This window comes from Hippocampus zosterae, chromosome 10 (assembly GCF_025434085.1).
Source record: "Hippocampus zosterae strain Florida chromosome 10, ASM2543408v3, whole genome shotgun sequence".
In the NCBI taxonomy this organism is placed as follows: Eukaryota; Metazoa; Chordata; class Actinopteri; order Syngnathiformes; family Syngnathidae; genus Hippocampus; species Hippocampus zosterae.
In genome coordinates, this window is record NC_067460.1 from 23,602,605 (window position 1) to 23,624,536 (window position 21,932).

At 44.5% G+C, this 21,932-nt stretch overlaps 1 protein-coding gene across 2 annotated transcripts; it reads right to left on the bottom strand.

The window, feature by feature from the left end:
- Positions 1-1,816: 1,816 nt before the first annotated feature.
- scaf4b (SR-related CTD-associated factor 4b) lies at positions 1,817-21,624 on the bottom strand. 2 transcript variants are annotated; one of them, XM_052078442.1, is made up of 18 exons: positions 21,369-21,624; positions 18,991-19,074; positions 18,865-18,909; positions 18,617-18,778; positions 18,419-18,536; positions 17,901-18,013; positions 17,686-17,829; positions 17,531-17,601; positions 17,310-17,385; positions 16,554-16,640; positions 16,399-16,478; positions 16,130-16,314; positions 15,535-15,635; positions 15,338-15,451; positions 15,082-15,238; positions 14,902-15,002; positions 3,533-3,659; positions 1,817-3,229 (listed from the first exon to the last, which is right to left on the bottom strand). In XM_052078442.1, the coding sequence occupies exons 1-18, from the start codon at positions 21,396-21,398 to the stop codon at positions 2,877-2,879; spliced, it is 2,148 nt and encodes a 715-aa protein (XP_051934402.1). In that variant the 5' UTR covers positions 21,399-21,624; the 3' UTR covers positions 1,817-2,876. The 2 variants fall into 2 exon arrangements, 1 of the variants encoding a protein (XP_051934402.1); XR_007964407.1 differs by lacking the exons at positions 1,817-3,229; positions 3,533-3,659 and adding an exon at positions 8,885-10,575 and having other exon boundaries at positions 10,734-15,002.
- Between the last annotated feature and the right edge of the window lie 308 nt (positions 21,625-21,932).

The following is a 21,932-nucleotide window of genomic DNA, read 5'->3' on the forward strand; positions in this document are numbered from 1 at the left end:
ACGGGCGGAGGGGGGGGGGGGGGGGGGGGTCCCAACGCATACAGAGACACTCCGTAAAAGCCGACGTCAGCCGATGCGACGGATGGTTTCCAGTCGTTTGGCGGATTGCGCGACACGGATGAGTAACCGGCGGGACGGGAGCTCACGATGATTGTGAGACGGTGACATCAACGGTCGTAGCCGCTGCTCAACAGCAAAATTGGAATCGGAGACGGCGTCCCGTCATGTGTCCCGATTTTTGACGCAGATTTTTAAAATGCCTTTAAAAAGACCGACAACACAGCCACTTCTGTCCTAACTTAATTCGTCCATTTTTAAAAAAATGTTTTATCCTCTGTCCGGTACAAATGGACGGACTGTTCCGTCCCAGGGACTGAATGCCCATCTCTGATTATTATTATCATCATGAACAGTAAAACCTGATGTGCATGAGAAAATACAAGGGCAGATTCAGAATCAGTACAAAAAGAAAATAAAGTAGTAGAACATTTTACTTTCATTTGTAGAAGTGAAACAACAAAATCCGCTCAGATCCGAGATTTATTCTTGTTGCAAACCGAATGAAACCAACTTGGTCTTGGTCTCAGCACTCTCGACAACGCGGCACCCCACTTCATTTGTTTGAATCCGCTATGAAAAGTTTAAACCATAAATAGAACACAAACTATCATTCCAAAAACACTGTAATATCATTTCATACTTTAATTTGTGCAGGGGTTTAGTTCGTGTCACATAAATGCGGGTGAACTTCTTTTTACACTTGTAGAGGAAAACGAGGCTTTCCTCAGGTGAAGCAACATCATCATCATCATCATCATCACCAATGGCATCAAAGCAGTGAGGCCGCTTCTGTTAGCCACATGACTCTGCAAAATGGAACAAATTCACGCACGCTGCCCCCCCCCCCCGCCCCCAAACCCCGGCATTGACGTCACAGCTTTTACACGCGTGCAAATTAAATGCACCGACCCCCCCGCCCCCCAAAATGAATGAGCGACTCAATGCTGCGGCGAGACCACGTCCACGCATCCCACTCCATCAACTCGCCCGCAAGCCCCCACGCGGGAATAGACGTGCACGCCGATACAGGTTATTTATCCTTGCCACGACCGGGACATCGCACTTCCGGGGTGCACCAAAACCACCGTCGCCGCGTCCACGTACCTGCTCGTCACCCACGTCGCGTTGCGCCGGCGTCCATGGCGGGAGCGGAGCGGCCAAAAAAGCTGGCGTCCAGCGTTCCACGCGTGTTGTTTCCACACACCGCGGCCGGGAGGAGGTGCAGGAGGAGGAAGAGGCGGTGGAGCGCCGCTCCCCCTTGTGGAGGAGGCGGGCAAGTGGATGCGAGTGGACGTCACTCCACGGAGGGAGCCAATAAGCAGCCAGCCGCCGAGTTCTCATTGATTTACTGATTTGGGAAAGGGCGGGGCGGGGGAGGGGGCGCAACCAATTGTTGATCGTAGGTCAAGATGACAGGGCATCCCATAATATCACCTCGGACGTCGTGCGTAAACGTTCGCAACACAACCGCAGCTTTTTTTTCTTAACTTAAATCATTTCTTAAATGTAACAGTGGACCCCCGCTAATCGCTGGGAAAAGGAACCGGGCTTGTCCACTAAAAGCAAAACTCCGCGAAAAATGGACGTCTATTATAAACGCATTAAACATGTCAAAAAACTGTCAAACATGGGGTTGAACTGCCAAAATTTTGTTTGACTGCAGTTTTCTGTGTTCCATTATGACAAAATTAGCCTTTACGGACAAAAGATGAAGTTTTTCAGCAACAGTGAATCGGGTAGAATAGTCTGTATCGTTGAATATATAAATTACATTTCTTTATTCAAATACACGTCAATTGGGACTCTTCATCAAATGTATATTAATACTGTACTTGGATACAGGTGCATCTCAATACATCAAAATATGGTACAAAAGCTAATTTCTTTCTTTCGTTCAATGCAAATTAATGAAACGCAAATTCGTTCAATAAATTGGAAATACTTTTCACAGGACAACCTCGAAATTTGGTTTCTTTTGTAATACTCCAATTTCTCAAAATAATGAATTTTGAGATTTCCTCAACTGTAAACCCACAAAAAAAGGGAAAAGATTCAAGCCCTGTGCAGCAAATCTAGAATAAATGTTTTTCACAACATCAAGATGCACCCGTAACAGTAAAGACAGCCGTACTCAAATGATTGGAATATTTATATGTCAATATTTTGTGGATGACTGTGTATATTTACAAAAATTCTCACATTTTTTTCTCAACCCACAGTAACATGTTCCCGATGCTAACTTGCGAATGCGATGACAGCTTGTGCTTTGCGAGTCTCGTCACATGGAGACCAATTATCGCTAACTTCACAGAATATGGACGCAAAAAATTATGACTCTCGTCCAACTGACTGCGACCGCGAGTGGCAAAACTCGCCTCGCCCCAGTTCGCAACAATGCCACGCTTATTACAATAAATTTAACATAACAAAACGGACAGTAGTACATTCAATGTAAGGTGTCCTTATTCTCAGGATTCTCTTTTTTAATTAACGTCACATAATGATACCGCCACGATGGTGGTTGATCACGGCGGCAGTTTCGCCACTGGAGGGCGCCACAACAACAGAACAGCTTTTATCTTTTTGCATGAAAAATTGTAAAAGAGTGACCAAACCAAAAACACACTTTTGACTCCTTCTAGACGTAAGAATTGTCAATAAAGCTTTTTTTCCAGTAGCATAACACGTAAACTAGATTATTTTTGCCTTCAAATATACAAAAAGATAGCAAAGGGTTGGCAAGCATGTACAGTATTTACAGCCAGTTTGGTCTTAGTCGTTGTTCTTGTTTTGATGAAATGACAACGAGAGGTTTATCACCAGCCCCCCCTGGGGTGGCGCGGGGCCGGGCCGCCGAAGGACGACCTCCCTCTGAAAGGGGGGCCCGCGTGCCCCACCATCATGCCCTCCGGCCGCATAAAAGGGGGTCGGGGGTGGAGCATGGGTCCGCGAGGGGGGAAGGGCAAAGCCATCCGGAACCTTTCCGGAGGGAACGCGGGTCCCGCGGGCATCATGGTGGGGGGCGAGTGGAAGGGTTGCAGGTGAGGAGGATGACTGTGATGCATCGGGGGGAGTCCCGGCGGAGGGGCCTGGAGGTTGATGACGGGGCCGACGGGGGAGGGCTTGTCTCCTTCGAGTGTGGGCGTCAACTCCGTTGGGGATTTGACGGCTGCACGGAAAAGACGTCAAATGAGCAATTTGGACCATATGGAGAGTCAACAGGAGGGGTGTCCAAAGTCCGGGTTGAGGGCCCGTGCATGTGTTATTGTTCATGGCTTGAAATGGCATTATTCCAATGATAATATGATGCACCAAAGCGTATGAGAAAGTGTTAAAATTCTTTTTTTTCGTCCTCCTTCAAGGGAGCAGAGAGGCGACTGATGATAATGGCTGTTCTTTTTTTGTCAAGATGCGGCCCACAAAAAGGCCCACGCGCCATAGTGTGGACACCAATGGTCTTTGCGTGTCCTACCTGCTGCAGTGGCGTCAGGCTTCAACTCTGGTGGGATCAGCATCAAGCCCCCCGAGGGAGACAGCATGCCCGGGGGCAGGAACTGAGGCGGGCTTCCCATGGGCCCCACCTGTTGGAAGCCAGGAACCTGCAAGACAGACCGGCGCCATTTCAAGCCTTACGAAGCAGAAAAAACAGCTCAATAAATGGACATGGCATTTGGATGCCAGGTCAAAATAAATACATAAAATTATTTAACTTTTTTATAATTCAATGACAATTTTTTTTACATGTAATTGTTCTACAATTGGTATCTATCATAAATAAATACTTCATCTAGTTATTAAGTTTAATTTTCATTTCCTTTTAAAGAACATCACCTCGTGTGTAGATTGGATTTTAAAAACGTGCATGCAAAATCGAATGTTAATTAGTAAACTACAATTTCAGGTTATTTCATTGGCACAATTATTTTGTGGGTACAAAATAAAATAAAATTGTTTTTGTGCTATTAAGCGATTAAGCAATAAATGTGAATGTCCACAATAACGGATTCAAAAAGAATGATTTAAAAAGTCGTTTCAATAAACGGTGAAGACAATAGAAATCAAAAATGTCACAATTTACTCATCGGAGCAAAATTCACAAAACACAAACATAATATAGTTATTTATATTATAGTTGGTGCACCAGATTAAAAAGTTGAGGGGAAAAAAAGAGGCAAAAACTTTTTCCCCCCTCCTTTCAACATTTAAACAAGCCTTCTTCTCAGTTACATTGTGCCCGTCATTCCAATGTCAAAAGAACTCATCCAAGGTCAAGATGCCGAAACAACAAAAACGAAGCAGCGAATCGTGGCCCTTTGTGCTCGGGAGGAGAGTCTCCGAGCAGGAAGACATTTTTTTATTTTTTGTTTTATACCCACATTGGAACTAAAAGACTCGTGGAGGCCCCTTGTTGCATTTGAACCACACTTTCTACAGGTATTGTCTCAATGTCGTACTTTCCAGCCCCGAATCTCGCCGACCGGAACCTTTTCGTTTCGGGAAACGCGTGTACCAACAACTCCAAACTCCCTGAAACTTCATCTTGATCTCCTGTGCGCCTTTCCAACATCACAGTTGGTTTAACTTCTGGTTTCTACGGTTAGGACCACAATTCCCTCTTCAACATCACCATGACACTTTTGTGGTAGAGTTACACACACCAAAAAAAAAAAAAAAAAAACCCAAAAAAAACCCCGATATGCACAGAAATTGGAAAACAGGTTTGTTTGATGAGATTCAGTCGAGAATGGGAGGTGAGTCTCCAACTTTAAGTGGAAATTTTATTTTTGGTAATAATATATTATATATATATATATATATATATATATATATGTATGTATGTGCGTGTGCATGTGTGTATAGACACACACACTCTATTTCTGGTTCTGTGGAAAATCTGTTCTAGGGACAAAATATCCCCCAAAAATAATGATACACACATTTTGTCATTTACAATTAGACAAAAACATTTTTCACTCCATAAGTGCAATGCATCTAAACGGCGCCTTTGAAGAGCATCGATGAGGCAGGCCGCCCTGGGACTCCTCAGAAGCGCGGCCGATGGAAAAACTTTAGCCGGGCAATACGCCAGATGGATGGCCAACTGAAAAATCTTCCTTTGACACCACCCCCCCCCCAAAAAGAAGGGTGGGGTGAATACATTGTAATAGGCTGCAGCTTAAAATTGATGGTGAATTTCAGAATCTTTCCTCCACAGCCCCCTTGCCCCCCCTTTTTTGTTTTTGTGGGCATCCACTGCGTCTTAAATGCCACTGCGGCAGATGCAATTTAAACATTTGCCAGGTTAGAAGTTCACTGCTCAAGTCGATGCAAATTAGAGGTCATCTTGTGACATATTTTTGAAGGGGGGGGGGGGGGGGGGGGGGACCTACTCGCCACGATGTGTTGAAAAACTCACCTATTTGCCGTTTTCTGCTCAAGGCCACAGCCAGCGCCATCCGTTGGCAAATTTGTGAAATGGAAAAACAATTTTGAAGTGAATTGAGGAACTTCACTAAACAAAACTTGTACTTTGTCGCCACCCTGTGGCATCTTGGCACAATTACAACCCATTGCGGTGACGAGCCTCCATTACAAGCGGATTTTCAGCAATGAAGGCAAGATTCGGTCCCCTACGTGTCGCTTTTAGGGAGCTTACAGTCGCGCTTTCCTATAGACTGTAGCTAGAAATGCTTGGAGGGACACGGTGCATTCGTCTCAATGTAGTTCCACGGTAGGACTATGAAAACACGGTCAACCTTCAGCGAACAGGTCTGAGGCTCGAAGCACGTCTGACTGGTACTGCAAGTCCAGAGAACTAAATCGGGAGGGAGACAAGTGTTGAACCCTGTTCCGTTTCCTGGTTCGATAGTTCCATTTTTGTTTTTGTAGAAATCACAAAAACCTGTTCTCAGAAGCGCCCATCGCACCCCCATTTTTTTTGGAGGGCATTTCGGGGGGTAGGGGGGCGGGGCAACCCTGAGTAGTTGGTCATCGAAAACTCATGGCAGAGGTTTAGGAGCTGATCTAGCCTTCTATCTATATATACATATACGCCCCCCCCCACACCCCCATGCACCTCACCCGGACATTGATTGTGCTCGGGTGGAGAGTCTCATGAAAACTTGGGTAGCTCACTTAACTGAGGACATTCATCATGCCTCTCGACCGCAGCAAGTTTTACCCCAAAACTTGGAACTTTGGAGCAGCATGGCATAAGGAGCGCAATTTGGCTAAATGTCGTCAAGCGGTTAGCGCAGCCGCCTCGCAGTTCCGCGCTCGCGGTATTGAACCCGGGCTCCGGTATTCCTCTGTGGGATTGGCATGCTCATCTCAAAAGCCTGCTTCTGGAACACTCCAAATTGTCCAGAGGTGTGACCGCGAGGGTTTCCTGGCTGGCAACCAGTCCAGGGTGTACTCCGCGCCACTTGCTGGGATGGGCTCCAGCTCGCCTACGACCGTAGCGAGGAATGCGCGCCATTGAAAATAGACGGACGGAAGGTTCCAGGGCCGCTCCGTGTGGAAATGCGGCTTTAATGTCGCCGACGGCGGTTTTCACTGAGTAACCGGGACAGCGACCCACTATTGCATCGCATGCACTTACATCTTCAGTTCTATGGTTATCGCATCAAAAAGCTGTCCAAAGCAGAAGTCACTTTTTTAAAAATTGTTTTTTTTTGCTGACACCATTTTTGGATTTGTCACTTTTGTAACAAGAGCTCGGAAGTCATACAGTATGACAATGCCCCTTTCACCTTTCAAACAATATGAGCAATTTTTATACACACATGCACATATTATCGATTTATTTATTCATTAAGTTATATTTCACATTAGTTGTATTAGATTTCATTAGATTGTACTAATGTATTTGAATGGATTAGTGTTCCTGCATAAGCAACCTCAATGGCGGAGATTCTTATTAGCTGTAATTGTACGGCGCCTTTCTTTTGTGGTCACATCAGGTGGGGGAAGATTTTTTTTCTCCTTTATTGTTGTCATTGAGAAAGAAAGAAAAAAAAACAAAGGGGAAAACACCGTTTGGTGCAGATTTGGCCAGAAACATGATCTTTGTCCAATTTGATTGTGCTCGGATGAAGTCGTGGGCAGCAGACGAGCACAATCAAAGAGAATTTGACAAGCAAAGCTTTGTGCATGACCGCGAGTCCATTTAACACCAAATTAGGCTAGCTGGGGTGGTAAATAAATCATTTACTCTCTCGTTTTCATTCATTGAATGATATTGGTGGGTGTGCACGAAAATGTTTGTTTTCAAAGTCAAAGCTCTGATGAAATGGAGGGGCGGGGGTTCTCCCTGAAACATGCACAGAGGACTCATTTCCGACATTGAGCACAGCTGCACGAGCTTGCAAAATCTGTGACGAGCTCTATTTAAAAAAAAAAAAGGCTTTTACAAAGATAATATGGATTATTTGTATACACATTGGTAATGTTTTTTTCCGATCAGGTTTATGTATAATATAACAATTACATCATGTGTAAAATAGTAATGGGTGTGATTTTTTAAATGATTTGACAAAAAATATTGTAACTTTTTTGCACTATAAATTCTGTATTACGCCAACTTTCGTAAGGGTTCAAGACAAAAAAAAAAGATCTCAAATATCCGACGATTGGATTTGAAAACTAAATACTGCCTTTGCATGCGTTTAACATTCCATTTTTGGACAACAAAAATGTATTCAAATTTGTGCTGAGCAATTCTAGTGCTGCTCTTATAAAGAGTTATACTGGAAAGGTTAACAAAAAAATATTTTTTGTCCTTTCAGGCCAAAGGCTTTAAAACTATTTTTTTTAAAAAGCCAGCAGTGACATCATCACTTGAAAAAAAGCGATTTCACATGTTGAGGCAGACCAGAGATGACTTCATCTGCGCGGGGCGGGCTGGCACCCAACTGCCCTCAGGTCATACGCACTCGCGTGGTCAAACTGCAATGTGGAATTGAAAATAAAATGCATGCCAAGCCACTCCCACCTGAACATGAGCATGTATGCAAATGATTGAGGGTTATTGGATCATAAATGCTTGTTGATAACTCCTGTTTAGTTACACTACTTCAAAGCAGCACAAATGCAAGACTTTTTTTTTTTCCTGCTCTAACTCATCAGTGAACTCAATCAAAGAGGGGGCAGGAAGGGAACATTTCAGTTTCATTTCAAAATGTTTTGTATAGAAAATCAAACTGCTCATATTTAATGCGGATAAAATATGTTCCTCAATTAGACTGTAAAAAAAAAGTATACGAACAAGCCAATATAAAAATGATTGGAGGAAAGTAATGCTGTATCACTCCTGTTCTTTTAGGACGCTGCGAGTCACAAGATATACTCTTCAGCTGTGTGTGTGTTTGTGTGTGTTAAATTTCCCCTGCACTGGATCACACACGCGCGATTTTGATGTAGTGTGTAAATGTTGTTCAAAGCCAAACTTGTGCCCAAATTTTCAATTCGAATGTAACCCCCGCTCCCGTTCAACCCTCCTCTTATGTACCTTGCACGAACAGTCACGGGTCAATGTGACCCACTGCTTGTTTGGCCATAGAGACAGAAATAAATAAATATTATATGTTATTATATAATAATACATTTGTAATAAATAAATAAATTATATATGTGTGTGTGTGTGTGTGTATATATAACTGCATTAACCATTTTCAGCACTTAACTATTTTTCTCAAATTTTGTTTTTGTGAATATCAAACACCTGCATCGCCCCCATGTGATCAGTCAATATTGAGCACAAAAAAGTTCAATATAATTTTTGCATGAGTTTCAAATGAGGCCAGCATTTTTTTGGTCTCCCCCCCCCTCCCCGGACCCATCAATCACAAAAATGCGTCACTATGACTTTCATCATAACGGAAGGGTTAAAAAGGGGATTCCGTATGGCTTTTAACGACGCTCGTCATTGGTCACAGGCAAAATCCCGGAGCAGCAAATATGTACACTTGACATCCACAGCTAAGTTTTGGGGGAACGCAGAGAGACTTCTCTCTCACAAAACAGATGTGAAGTCAAATCAGCTTTCACGCCGTGTCGGCTCTTACCAGACTTCTCTCATCCCATCAGCGGCAGCTCCTCGTTAATCCAACGAGCCGGGCCGGCCGGGGCATCCCTTCTTTCATCGACACCCCAACGATGCTTCAATGTTATTCCTTTGTATTTTTGCTCATTCAACCAGGCAGCTGCACAACAAACTCACCTCCAGCTTTTAGATCATAATTAAATCAATGCCCACAACCCCCCCGCCACCTCTTTCAAGTGTCTGACAGTATTTGTTTCGAGGTTCGCAAACTCACCTATCGGAGGTTCTTCCAAGTTGACTAAAATGTGTTACCACGCAGGGCGCATGGAGAAAAATCAAAGGACTCAAGGGCCACTTTGACAATTCTCCACACATTGAACCAAGCTATCATTCTTTTTTTAAATGTCTTAGTTTTGAGTGACTACTACATCACAGCTTCCCGTTATTGTTGCTAGGGCAACAGAAACTGAATTTGTATTACCGGAACAGGAGGAAAACATTTTGTAACAATGTCAGTTTATACCAGTGGGTCGGGACGCAAAAGAGGGTCAAAAGCAGACAGTGTTTTTTTTGGGGGGGGGGGGGCGACATGCTTTTGCATTTTGATTTGAACAGCAGAGACCAGTGTGGTTTTGTGTTTTCGTGTTGATCAGCAGCAGCCACACACACAAAAGAAAACAGCCAAGATTCCAGTAGTTGACCTTTTGGCCACTGGTCAGCCCGCTCGACCAAAGCCACCGGACGAGACCAACTTGCCGTTTGGTGCCCTTCGGGAATCTGGCGACGCCGGCAAGACTGCAGCTCAACTGTTTGAACCTTGGCCATTTTGTTTTGCTTTGGCTGCTGTACCACGAAAAAAAAAAACCCCAGCAAAACCAGTTTTGATTAGCAAAGTTATTTCAGGTCTTGAATTTTATGACTTCTGAATTTCATTTGGCTAAGTCAACAACCGAGTAAGCACAAAAGGCTGGACAAGAATGGAACTAAAGCCGACTTGTACTTACAGGGGGGGAGCTGGGGTACACATTTTGTGCCTTCCTTCTACAGCAGCCTCCTCTGCGCTTCTACTGCTCAGGACGCGGTTGACGTGCCAGTTCAGCGACAGGGACGCAATTGTGATGTTCAACCTGTGCTTGTCTCACCAAGTTTCCTGCTTTGGAAGGTTAGCTATGGCTGAAATTGGTCTATATCAGGGGTCCCCAAACTTTTCCCTTCTCTAACGGGGGGCCGGTGTCAGTTTGTAACAGAAAAAGTGTGACGATCGTAGGGGAGCTTAAAAAATTTATTGTTTTCCAGAAAGCCACACATAACCAAATAACGCTTTCCAGGTTCCTTACAGAACGTGTAAACGTGTTCTACTAATTGATCTGAGACACAACTAAAACACTGAACCATTCTATGGTGTGTAAATAACTTTGTGACCTTGATTTCAACCCTATTTGCGTCGTGGGTCATTTTGACCTAAAGACCACCTTTGTACTTTTTTTGTACAGCTTCCATGGAAATGTGAATAAAAACAATTTAAAAAATTTCAGTTTTTCTGCAGTTGGGGCCAATCTAGGAAGTCATAAAATTTCAAGTTAAAAATATGTCATTTAGGGGTTTTTTTGGGTGTTTTTAACAGGACAACAGGAGGGTTAGAGGGCCGAGCCAAATGTGCTGACGGGCCGTATCCGGCCCGCGAGCCATAGTTTGGGGACCCCTGGTCTATATGGTATATAGGTCTGGTTGAGCAAAGCACCTTAACGCAGTTTCCTTTGCTTGCATGTGTACAATTGTTTTGTTTTTTTGTGGATACAATATTGTACAACAAAGGTTAATGAAATGAGAAAAGACTTTTTTTCACCCCCCTAATTATTTCTTGGAGTAGTCTACCGGTTAAGTACATCTTCCTAACAGTCCTGGCTTTCAACTGCCATCTCCGGCCCTTCCTGTGTGGCGTTTGCATGTTCTCTCCGGGTATTCCAGCTTCCTTTCACGTTCCAAAAACCTGCATGTTGGCTTTAACACAGGCTACATTTGGCTTAGATGTGAATGTGAGCCGTGGTCTATATGTGCCTGGCGCTTGGCTGGCAAAACCGGACAGACCCGCACCTGCCCAAAGTCATTTGGGAAAGACTCCTAATCACTGTAGTGAGGATACGCGCTTTAAAAAAAATAATAATAATAATTGTTCACTTGCATGAAATAATACCTCAAAAATAGTCTGCAGTCTTGGTGAAAAATGATTCGAATGACACAAATACACAATTTAGAGGCATTGTCGATCAGCCGAGTATCACTCAACGCCCCCCCCCCCCCCGTTTTTTTTTTTTTTTTGCTCTGGGTTTTTGTGTGCGCATTACCTGTTTGACTCCAAAACAACAAATGTCCACTGAACTTTGTAGAGAGGTGGAGCACAGGCTGAGGCGGAAGCCTTGAAAGCACAGCGCGAGTCCAGATAGCTAATGGAGGATTTTTCAAACTCGTACCTTATCGTAGCTCACCCACCAAATGACCCCTACACATTTCCTCTCACCCATTAACTTGTGCTGACTTCATAAATTTTTAGCACAGTTGCAGACTCCCAAAGGTACCTTTGAAGGCAAATATTTGTAGACCGGGATATTAGTTTTGACAATGTAGCAGTGAGCACTCCCTTCAGTTGACAAAGATGCAGTAAACAAACAAATAACCAATAAAAATCGGTAGCTTGACTTACGAATGAGCCGTACGAGCGCTTGCTCCGGCCGTTCCTTGAGAGTTGCGAGCAGTAAATGCTGGTAGCAAACAACTCAAAAAAGAAGCAGTAGCTTGATAAATGGTGAACTCCATTTCCATTCCTTTGAGGACAGTTGACTTAGGATATTGAGTGTTTTGAGTTAAAAAGGCGGTCACCGTACAAATGAGACACAAAAGTTAAGGACCAACAGCAAATTTGACTGCATGGTTTTGTGAGTAAATAGAATGAGACCAAAGGGGGCTTTGTACTGTAATTGTATTTTGTAGTACAATACCAATAGAATGCTAGCTTAAAAGATATAACGAAAGGCACGGCCCATAGTTAAGAATTGGACGAAGAGTACCGAGCACGATTCGCAAGAACGTGGACTGCTTCACGCGTAATTTGAAGGCGCTATTTTATCACGGGTTTCATTCCTCGAGTCCAGTTTCTGTCTGCAAGTGGTTGGATTTGGGGAATTCCCGAAATGCCGCCGGCTTACCTTTTTTTCCAATTTTGTTTGCACTCCTCCAAAACAATCTTTTACCTGCCAACAGTGACAGTCTTGACCAACGGGGAAACAGGCAAAGCGTTGGTCCACCGGTGGTATGTCAACTTCATAGATGACTTTCTAATAAAAGAGTTGACGATTTACCCAACATGACAAAAGCCCTCGCCATAAGCTGACTGCCGATCGAGTCCCCCCCCCCCCAGCTCACGCATCATCGGTCTATAGAAACAAGAAGCCATCGCTGCGGTCCAAGGGCCACTTCCACCCAAACTATACATTAATACAAAGATAATACTTTCTGAATTTTTAGGGATAGAGACATCACGAAAACCACCCCCACACCTTGGTAACATTATGTTTTTGGCAAGTAAGGTTGTACCCCCCCCCCCCCCCCCTAAAAGAAATTGTGTTGTGTGACCCGCTCTTGACGGATGCTGCAATAATGTTCATCAATAACATACTGTGAATGTCATTCAACTTCATTGTTGTTTAGACACGGGAGCTCCCCAAGTGCACGAACGCAGCACTTGGCTATCAGGTCCACAAAAATCCTTTAGAACAAATTATTACATGGCATCACTTTTCAGCGAGTGAGCAAACCCAAATGTTGGCGTCGTCAGGAATAGAACATGCAAAAATGTAATACGGTCACTAACCTTAAGTGTCATCGGATAAAGCGGTATGGCACGTCACCTGCGTCGACCATTCCACATCTACATCACTTTGCCCAGGCAGCAAAAAGCCTTGAATACTTGACAAAAGCTAAAGACTGTTGTGACATCATCTGCCCCCCCCCCCCGCCCCACCCAAGACGTGCTCAAAAGTCTGAGAGCCATGACCGCCGCACCAATTAAAGGAGGTGATGAAGCAGTTCATTGGACACACGTCATCTACATGCACCTTTGTGGCCGACCACTTCTTTCTGCAATTCCGTTCAACGACAGGATCAGCGAGGCCAGAAAAAAATGATCCGATGAAGCAACGTCTATTTATTTGTAGGTACCATTTCCGGAGGACCAACACGAAGTATTCTGAAGTACGTTTGCTGATTTTAAAACGCAAGTCAAAATTTTGGGGGGCAAGTGCCCCCATTGGTCTAAACCGAGGGGTGAGCAACCCGGGGCTCTGGAGTCCCATGTGGCTCTTTAGACGGCACCTAGTGGCTCCCTGGAGCTTTCAAAAAATGTTTGAAAATGGAAAAAGATGGGGGAGAAAAAGTATATATTTTAGTTTGAATATGGCTGCTAAAAGCTATCTTGGTTGACAGCCCAACAGCTTTAATCAAGTCTCGTCAATACGCTCACCAGATAAATATAAAAGCCTGCTCCTTTTGGGTTCAGTCCTGGCCGGTATTGGAAGTGGGCGGTGCCGTTTCCCTCTCGGTCCCACAGAGCACAATGATGCTAACCGCGCAAATTGATTTGACGACAGATGGAAACTCGCTGTTAACGCTCAACTCACAGTTATGGAAAAACGGCCGAAAAACGGTAATATAGGTGGCCAAAACACATTTGTGGCAGCCCACCACAGATTAATGTATATACGTAAACACTGTAAATTTGTTAATTAGGGCCGATCACAAAAAAAAAATAAAATAGTTGGCAAATTCAAGGCCTGAGGGGCCAGATGCAGTCCGCCACGTCGCCCCAAAAAAAAATCATGTCCGCTTCTAAGATCCTTGCTAAAAGCTGTACCAAAATTTCAGATTATCACCTGTGCTAAGTAACATTGAGATTACTCTTCCTACCGTAACTTGAACAAACTATTATCCTTGACCTCTGACTTCAAAACGAGTCATCCGTCAATTTGTTTGGTACAGGTATATTTCGTAATACGCTGAAACATTCATTTGGTCATCCCGGCCCTCGGAGGGAAGCCGCAACTACAAAGTGGCCCACAAGCTGGAGGAGTTTGACACCCCTGACCTACGGCATTATTCTGAAACACCGGGAGCGAAATCAATCGTTCAACCTAACAGTCAGCCGTTCCCCCCTCTGTCATTGTCCACTCTGTCATCTTGCAGTTACTTTATATTAAGAAAAAAAAGGAGGGGGTGTGCGGGGGGGTGTTGACGACTCTGGTTTCTAACCTTGTAACAGCCGAAGACAAAGAATATTCCCAGTTGAACTGAAAAGGTTTTGGGGGTGAAATGAAGACATCTTAAAAGGCACCTTAGGGTGGCATGGAGTCATCTGTGTGAAGTTTGTACACATTTCCCCAAAGAGATTTCTGTCATATTGTTTTCTGCATGTGAACATGCCTCAGCAAAGTCTTTTAAGTCTCGTCACGCAAACAAACGCACGGTTCCTCGTTACCAGTCTCAAGTGGCATTTGTGTGACCACTGGAATGGACGCGACAGTGCTGGACATTTGCTGCTGAAGACATCACGTGTGACTCCGGTGCGTAAGAATGAAGCCGATTCACATACGCTCCACTACTTGTGAGAGACTACATTTTATTTTCCCCAACACGCCACGAGCTTTTTGGAAGTGCGCCTCCAAAAAAGAGGTCGTTAAGCAACAAAAAAACAAACAACAGCAGGAGGAGGAAAAAGGACAGATTTTTAAAGACTGCATTAGCGTTACCTGAATCTGAGCCTCGACGCTCCCGTCTGCCGGCGCGCTTTCCAACGCGCCGTTCACGCCCGCCATCGGATGCTTGTTTAGGTCCAGAACGCTTTTCCACTCTGAGCAATGAGCATTGAGAGGGAATATGAGCAAAGCGCAACTCGTGCAAGTGGGGCTAAAAAGGAAGGGTTCACTTACCTTCGCTGAGCGTGTCCGGGTCCAGCATTCCGCCTGCTCGATAGCTGTCCAGCTCCTCGGCTTTCACTTTGGTCCAGGGGATGTAGGTGACTCCTCGCTCCACGTCCCAGAACTTTTTGTGCGCCACCTTTATGCCTTTGTTTAAAGCCCACGCAATCTATTATTTAAAAAAAAAAGAGAGAGATCCAACGGTGTCAGAAATTGTATCAAAAGTGGCCGGATAATTTGCAGACAAGGTCGACCGCGGTAGCCGCACCTTCACAGGTTTCTGATTGACTTTGTACGAGCCCCGACTGAGCTTGTTCAAGGCCGTGTAGGCGTCAAGTCTGTGGACCATCACGATGTACGCACAACCCCTTGGCGGAATCATCTGCAAACCAGGAAAGGCGTCATCTGCGGCGCTCCATTCTTAAAAGTTGGCGATGAGCCCAATGCGGCGCGGCGCACACTCACGTTGACGGACTCAATTTGGCCAAATTCCTCCAGGAGAGAGATGACGTCCGACTGCTGGGTTTTTTTGTCCAGTTGACCAACCCACAGTGTGGTGCTGCACACTAATAAACAAAATCAAAATGAAGGCTTCTTTTTAAACGGACATATCTTGGGCGCTTGACACAGTAAAACGCTACAGGCCATCGTCAAACGGTGCGAGTGGGACTTCTATTATTTGCTGTACAAATTGATTACCGATTGAATTCTTTACCACTAATTCATGCAAGTAAGCCGAGTCGTGGAAAGATTCACATTGAGTCATTCACATGATCCCAATTTTGGGCATGACACTGGCTTGATGCACTTGTCGGTTTACTGCCACCGCGCCACCATGCGCACAACATAATACGCTGGGGCAAAAATGATCAATTTGGTTGCAGGAACAAGATAAGCGCCAATTAAAGGGCTGACTCTCTTCTCAATGGCAGAGTAAAGCATTTCGAAACCTAAAACTCCCGCGGCACGCCTTGAGATGTTGAACCCAAAGTCTTTTCCCCTCAGAGATTCCCACCACTGTTAGATAGCTTCTGATCTTCTCGAAGGCGCGCGCACATACCACTGAGAGTCTGGCTCTTCATGCTCGGGAGACCTTTCTGCCGGCGCGCTCGATCGCGCTCTCGCTCGTTTCTGTCCTGCGAACGGGAGCGCCGCCAGCGGCCTTCTCTCGAGCGCGATCTGGAGCGTCGGTACCTTGGCCTTCTCGAGCGCGATGACGATCGCGACCGTCTTCTCCTCGGAGATCTACGGCGAGGATCGAAGCAGCGTGTTACTACTGTATTTCAGGTGTCATGCTGGGTCAAATTCCAAAGAGTCGGCGCCTCTTACATGGAGCCAGATCTTGTTCTTCTGCCAGAGGCTCGATGTCTGCCGTCTCTTTGTGTGGATGGATCCTCCCTTGAATCCGCCTGCTCAACAAAATGACGCGGCAACATGGGTAGCAGGCGTCAATAATCTCAATTTTGTGTCAATGGGGGATATACCTGTGATTTGGAGTTCTGGGGCTCGCTTCTGGAATAGAATCCGTCGGACAACATGTGACGCTCGGCATCACTCGGCACGCCGCCATGCTGACAAAAAAAAAAAATTAATACATTGCAGGTGAAATAACAGCCCATGTCCGGAAAAGGCGCACCATTTCCGCAGTTCTGGAACATTAGCAGATCAACTGGTAACTGAGGCAGAGTGCGACATTGACTATGAGATAGTTTTGCTGATCTTCAGTGCATGTATTTTGCCTCACGAGTCAAAAGAGTTCACGTGTCAAGCTTTCATCGGAGCAGCATAAGAATCGTGAATAAAAGACGCTTGACATCGTCTTTCTCAAGCCTCCCTGAAATCTGCCCCCGTCTCTTACGAATGAGATGCTCAACCTCTGCTGAAGGCCAACGTCAAGTGCAGCTTTCAGCGGAATGACAACTAAGTGCCCATCCAGACTCAAAACGTATCGTCTGCATTTTCGCCTCGTTGAGGCGGCGCAAACACATTTTAAAGTAAAACTACACTGGTGCCAGGACTGGTAATAACAGGATACGCAGATGAACGATGCGCTCATGGTATAGGAATTAAACGGAATAATTAATCAGTGTAAGGGGCGTTGCCACATAATGAAATTGAATGCATAGCTTGTTGCTGCAGAATGCGAATTCTCGTGAACGTGCGCGATGTTTTCGGTGTATTTTTACTACTTCCTCGGTTTAAAATTTAGCAAGGCTTCATTCAATGTACTGAGTCGATACCTCAAGGCTGCCTGCATTCTGTCCCAGTGGATGTGGATGTACCATCTCCGTGTCGTGCAACTGTCCGGAGACGTTTCTGTGGGCGCAAAAGATGAAACGGTAGCATGCGGCGTGGACCGACATATATGCTCAATGTGTCAACTTAACACCAAGTGCGGTTATTAACATTCACTGCTATCGGTTGTTGATAACTTTGCGTCAGGATTCAAAAGGTTACTCACAGAGAGTCGGCTGGGTCATTTGGTGCGACATCTTCAGGCTCGTCGTCATACTCAAACCTGTTGAGCAGTTTCTAAGGATAAAAAAAAATAATAATAAATCTGATTTTGAGCTCAAAAGGTGAAACCATGCTTGCGTGTCGACGGCATGCAACCACCTCGGCCAGGGTGCCTCTTTCTCCACTGTGCGCATTGAGCATTTCGGGCCGGGCCGCATTGAGCTGGTGAGCATTTGGCCCGTTTGCGCCGCTGGCCGCGTGGATCCTTTCCGCCTGCTGCAAGCTGTGAAGCATCCTCTGGAGCTACGGCGGCACACACTTGGGCTTTGTGAACAATTCCTGAGCACGACACTTGGCGGCAAACGCTCACTCACCTCCTGACCATGCGGGGACTGGAACAGCTGAGCCACCGCGGCTAAGGCGTCGGAAGTCGGCATCTGCGATGGAGGTGCGACGGGGGCCGCTGCTGCGGGAGGAGGCTGCAGCTCTGTGGGGAATGTTCACATGCGGGGAGGGGCACTTTTGTCAGATTTATTCAGATGTATCAATGTGTAAAAGATCTCCATAGATGTTATTTTAAATATGGACAAAAATATGTGCTCTTAAAATATATCATAATACGGTACACATTGCAATGCTTGTATGAAAGATCCGCTATCCAAACCCAATAGCAAAGGCCTTGAAGCAAACCTGAAAAAATAAGCACATTGTGCATTCTTTTTTCCGGGGCAAAAGGCCCTTTTGCATAAAAATTACAATTCAAGGACGTCACAAAAGATAGATATTTACATTATTTCAGGAACCCCCCCCCCCAAAAAAAATTGCATCCTTGAAGAGATTGCGTCCTTACATTTCCAAAAAGAAACATTTGACATTATTTTCCCTTTCTTACCCTCAATTGATGGCGCAGGTGACGGGACGCTATTCGCCATGTCCATCAGAGGCTGAATGATGTCCATGTCAAACACGCCGTTCTTCTGCCACAAGTTCAACACGCGGACAATTTTGCTCTGAAGCAAATAAGAAAGAAAGAAGTTCAGCTTCCCACATTGTGTCAACGTTTATCAGGTCAAAAAAAAATAAGAAGAACCTTATCGTCCTCCGGGCAGTTGTAAAGATTCTGGAAGGTGTCAGTGAAGTTCTTCAAGAAGCGAGGCCCGAAGACGTCCTTGTCCACACCAAACTGATGACGCGACTGCCGTACGATGGAGTCCACCACGTACAAGCCGGGAACTTTCAGCTCGGGTTTACACTAATTAAAAGAAGCCAAATCAAAAGGCAAACCGAAAATGAATTCATCAAGTCGTCCGCACCATCTGGCACGCAACGGCAACATACCCTCTTGATGAACTTTTCAACAATCTGGACCACATGTTTGTAGAGCTAGGGGGAAAAAAAAGACAACATATTCAAATGTCCACCCACGGTTAAGCTACATCCACATCCCGAGCGGCCGCAGGCTACCTTGATGGCTTTGACGGCCGCCTTGGTGATAGACATCATCTTCGCTCGAGATATCGGAGGCTTCATGTCAATCATGGAGAACAACTGAGGGGTACACACAAAACCAAACATCATCACGTCACTGGAAATGGAATCAAACCCGGCAAATTCCGAGCCATACATGTCAAAATTGTGCATTTCCAAGTCGAGCATTAGAACTATTTATTGTTACACAAACTGGACAACAAAACCAAGATACAGAGACAACTAAGTAACAACAGGTTAAATAAAGATAAATACTTTGGCACAACCATTTTTTTTATTAGACCAATGTCATTCCAGTATTTGGCAGAATAAAGTTCTGATAAACAATTTACAGTCTTTTAGTATTTGTTTCATTTTACGACAGGGAGAAAAATCATCAAAAAAATGACAGTTTTCAGACCATCAAATCAAAAATGGTCAGTACGATAATATGTTCTCTGCGACCCCACTAGTCTAAACACAACACTTGGATTAACATTGCGTTTGTGGAATCTCAATAAAGCAGCAAAATCCACCGGTTTTTATCTTTCTCATGGGAATGGCTATTTTGCCACTTGCCGGCAACTGAAAATGACATCACAGTGCCGCACAATTAAGCTTGCGAGCGTCACATGGCCATTAAAAAATAAATAAATACAGGTGAGCAGTGATTGGTCGATTTTGCTCGTAGTAAAACGGCCATCCGCCTGAAATGAATAATGGGTTGATTTTGCTGCTTAATTCCATAAAAGCAACATTAATCACAATGCCGGGTTTAGGCTACTGTAGTGGGGATGCATCAAACACATTGCAAAGAAAAGCTATGCCTTGACTTCCCCCTTTAACGCGTTTTAAAAAGATGAAAAAATGAAAGCAACTGCCGGTTTTGAAAACAAATAGCGGCTGACCGATTAATCGGTGGGGCGATTTCCATGGAAAATGCAAAAATCACTACAGTTAAAACTGCAACAGTGACTTATATTGCCCTTCAAAACCTCTTTGTCATTGTAATCGGATTTTACATGACATGCCCCTTTGTGACACTTGAAAGCTTTTGTACATAAAAACTCACACAGGCAACAACAATTGACAATTGCTTTATGCTGATCCACTTGTAAAGGCTAAAAGAAGTTTCAGGAGCAAAGTCATCCCGTATCTTATAAAATGCCGTGGCAATTTAGCTCTGTGAAAATCTATTCATTCTGTAGGGGTAATTTATGAGACAGAGTCTTGCAAAATATCAGCTACAGTTTTTAAAAAAAGGTTGTTTTGGTGGAACCTGCATTCTTTTTATCACGCAATACCAAAATGAGCATTTGATTATTTTGTACAGTATACATTTTCAGGTATGGGAGACAACTGCTGTTTTCTGAAATTTACAACTTGATTGTCTGGTGTAACGAGTCAGTTGAAGCTCTCCTAGATTTCCAAATGGCTGTGGAAATTTATGTACATTATAGATGATTTATGGAGTAGGGTTTTCAGGAAAAAAAATAAACCGCACTCATTTGTGGTGAGAAAAATCATTCATTCATTCATTCATCTTCCGAGCCGCTTGATCCTCACTAGGGTCGCGGGGGGTGCTGGAGCCTATCCCAGCTGTCTTCGGGCAGTAGGCAGGGGACACCCTGAATCGGTTGCCAGCCAATCGCAGGGCACACAGAAACGAACAACCATTCGCACTCACAATCACACCTAGGGACAATTTAGAGTGTTCAATCAGCCTGCCACGCATGTTTTTGGAATTGCTCAAAAGATTTAAAAGAAGAAATGAATGAGAATGACTTTGCACCACAAAAAAAAGGAACATTTTGGAATAGTCGGAATCTGGAACTCAGCATGACGCTTCTATACTAGTCCGGCCCGTTTCTGATCAAATTGGGGTGAATGTGGTACCCGAACTACAGAGTTGACACCTGCGGGCGAAATAAATGGTTTGGTGGTAATAGCAGGTGGGTGTTATCATAAACATCTTAAAACCTGCGCCTCAGATTAATTGCACAGCAGATGTAACCCCTTCGTGTTGCTTAAAACACGACAACGCTTACTAGCGACGTTCACGCCTCTCGCAAAGAAACGCAAATAATATAATACAACGTGGCCTGTGTGAGGTAACCTAGCGACCTCCATTAGCAGTTAGCTTAGCACAGAAACCAAGAGGCCTTGCTTTGCAGACTGCCGAGCACAGGCGCCAACGATGCGAATCAACGGACGAGTGAAAATAACACACAGCAAATTGAAGAAGCATTTCATTTTCACACAAGCACAATTTCGATGAAAGGTGTCCATCGATACGATTAGACGCCATGAAGCGTTAGCCGTTAGCTCCTGTCGCCCTTTGGAACAGCCAGGTTCGGAACACGAGCAAACTTTACCTCCATGTTGAACGCGTTCACCGCTTCCATTCTTCTTTATTTTGGCCTTCACAAAAGCGGTTAAAGAATACGCCTTTTCTTATTATTGCTACTCGTCACCATGCGCGTCGACGTAGAAAACAAAAAACACGTAACTAAGCGAAAGAAAAACATCGGTTTCTTCGAGGATTACATCGTTTAGCATCTTAGCTTTAGCCGCGTACCACCCCGAAATACGTGCTGACTAGCAAATAACGTCACACTCGTGCCGGACTTCTTCTTTGGCGTCCTTTGGTTATTGGTAACGAGGTGTTGTTGGGTGACTGTCGCTACCCTGAGGCTGGAGTGTAAACTGCAGAAGTTTGACAGGACGAGTACATTTTGTCAGTACAGTACAGTACTAATTTTTGTTGCAAGCTCGTATATCCTATTTTGTAATATTCTGATATTATCGTGTTAATTTTCACGAGGAAAGGAAGTCATGTTCTGACAAACAATAAAAAAAAACAATTTATCCTTGAAAATCTAGAATTGTTCTGGTAAAAACAAAAAGCCTTTTGTCCTCAAAAAAAAATATTAAGGAAC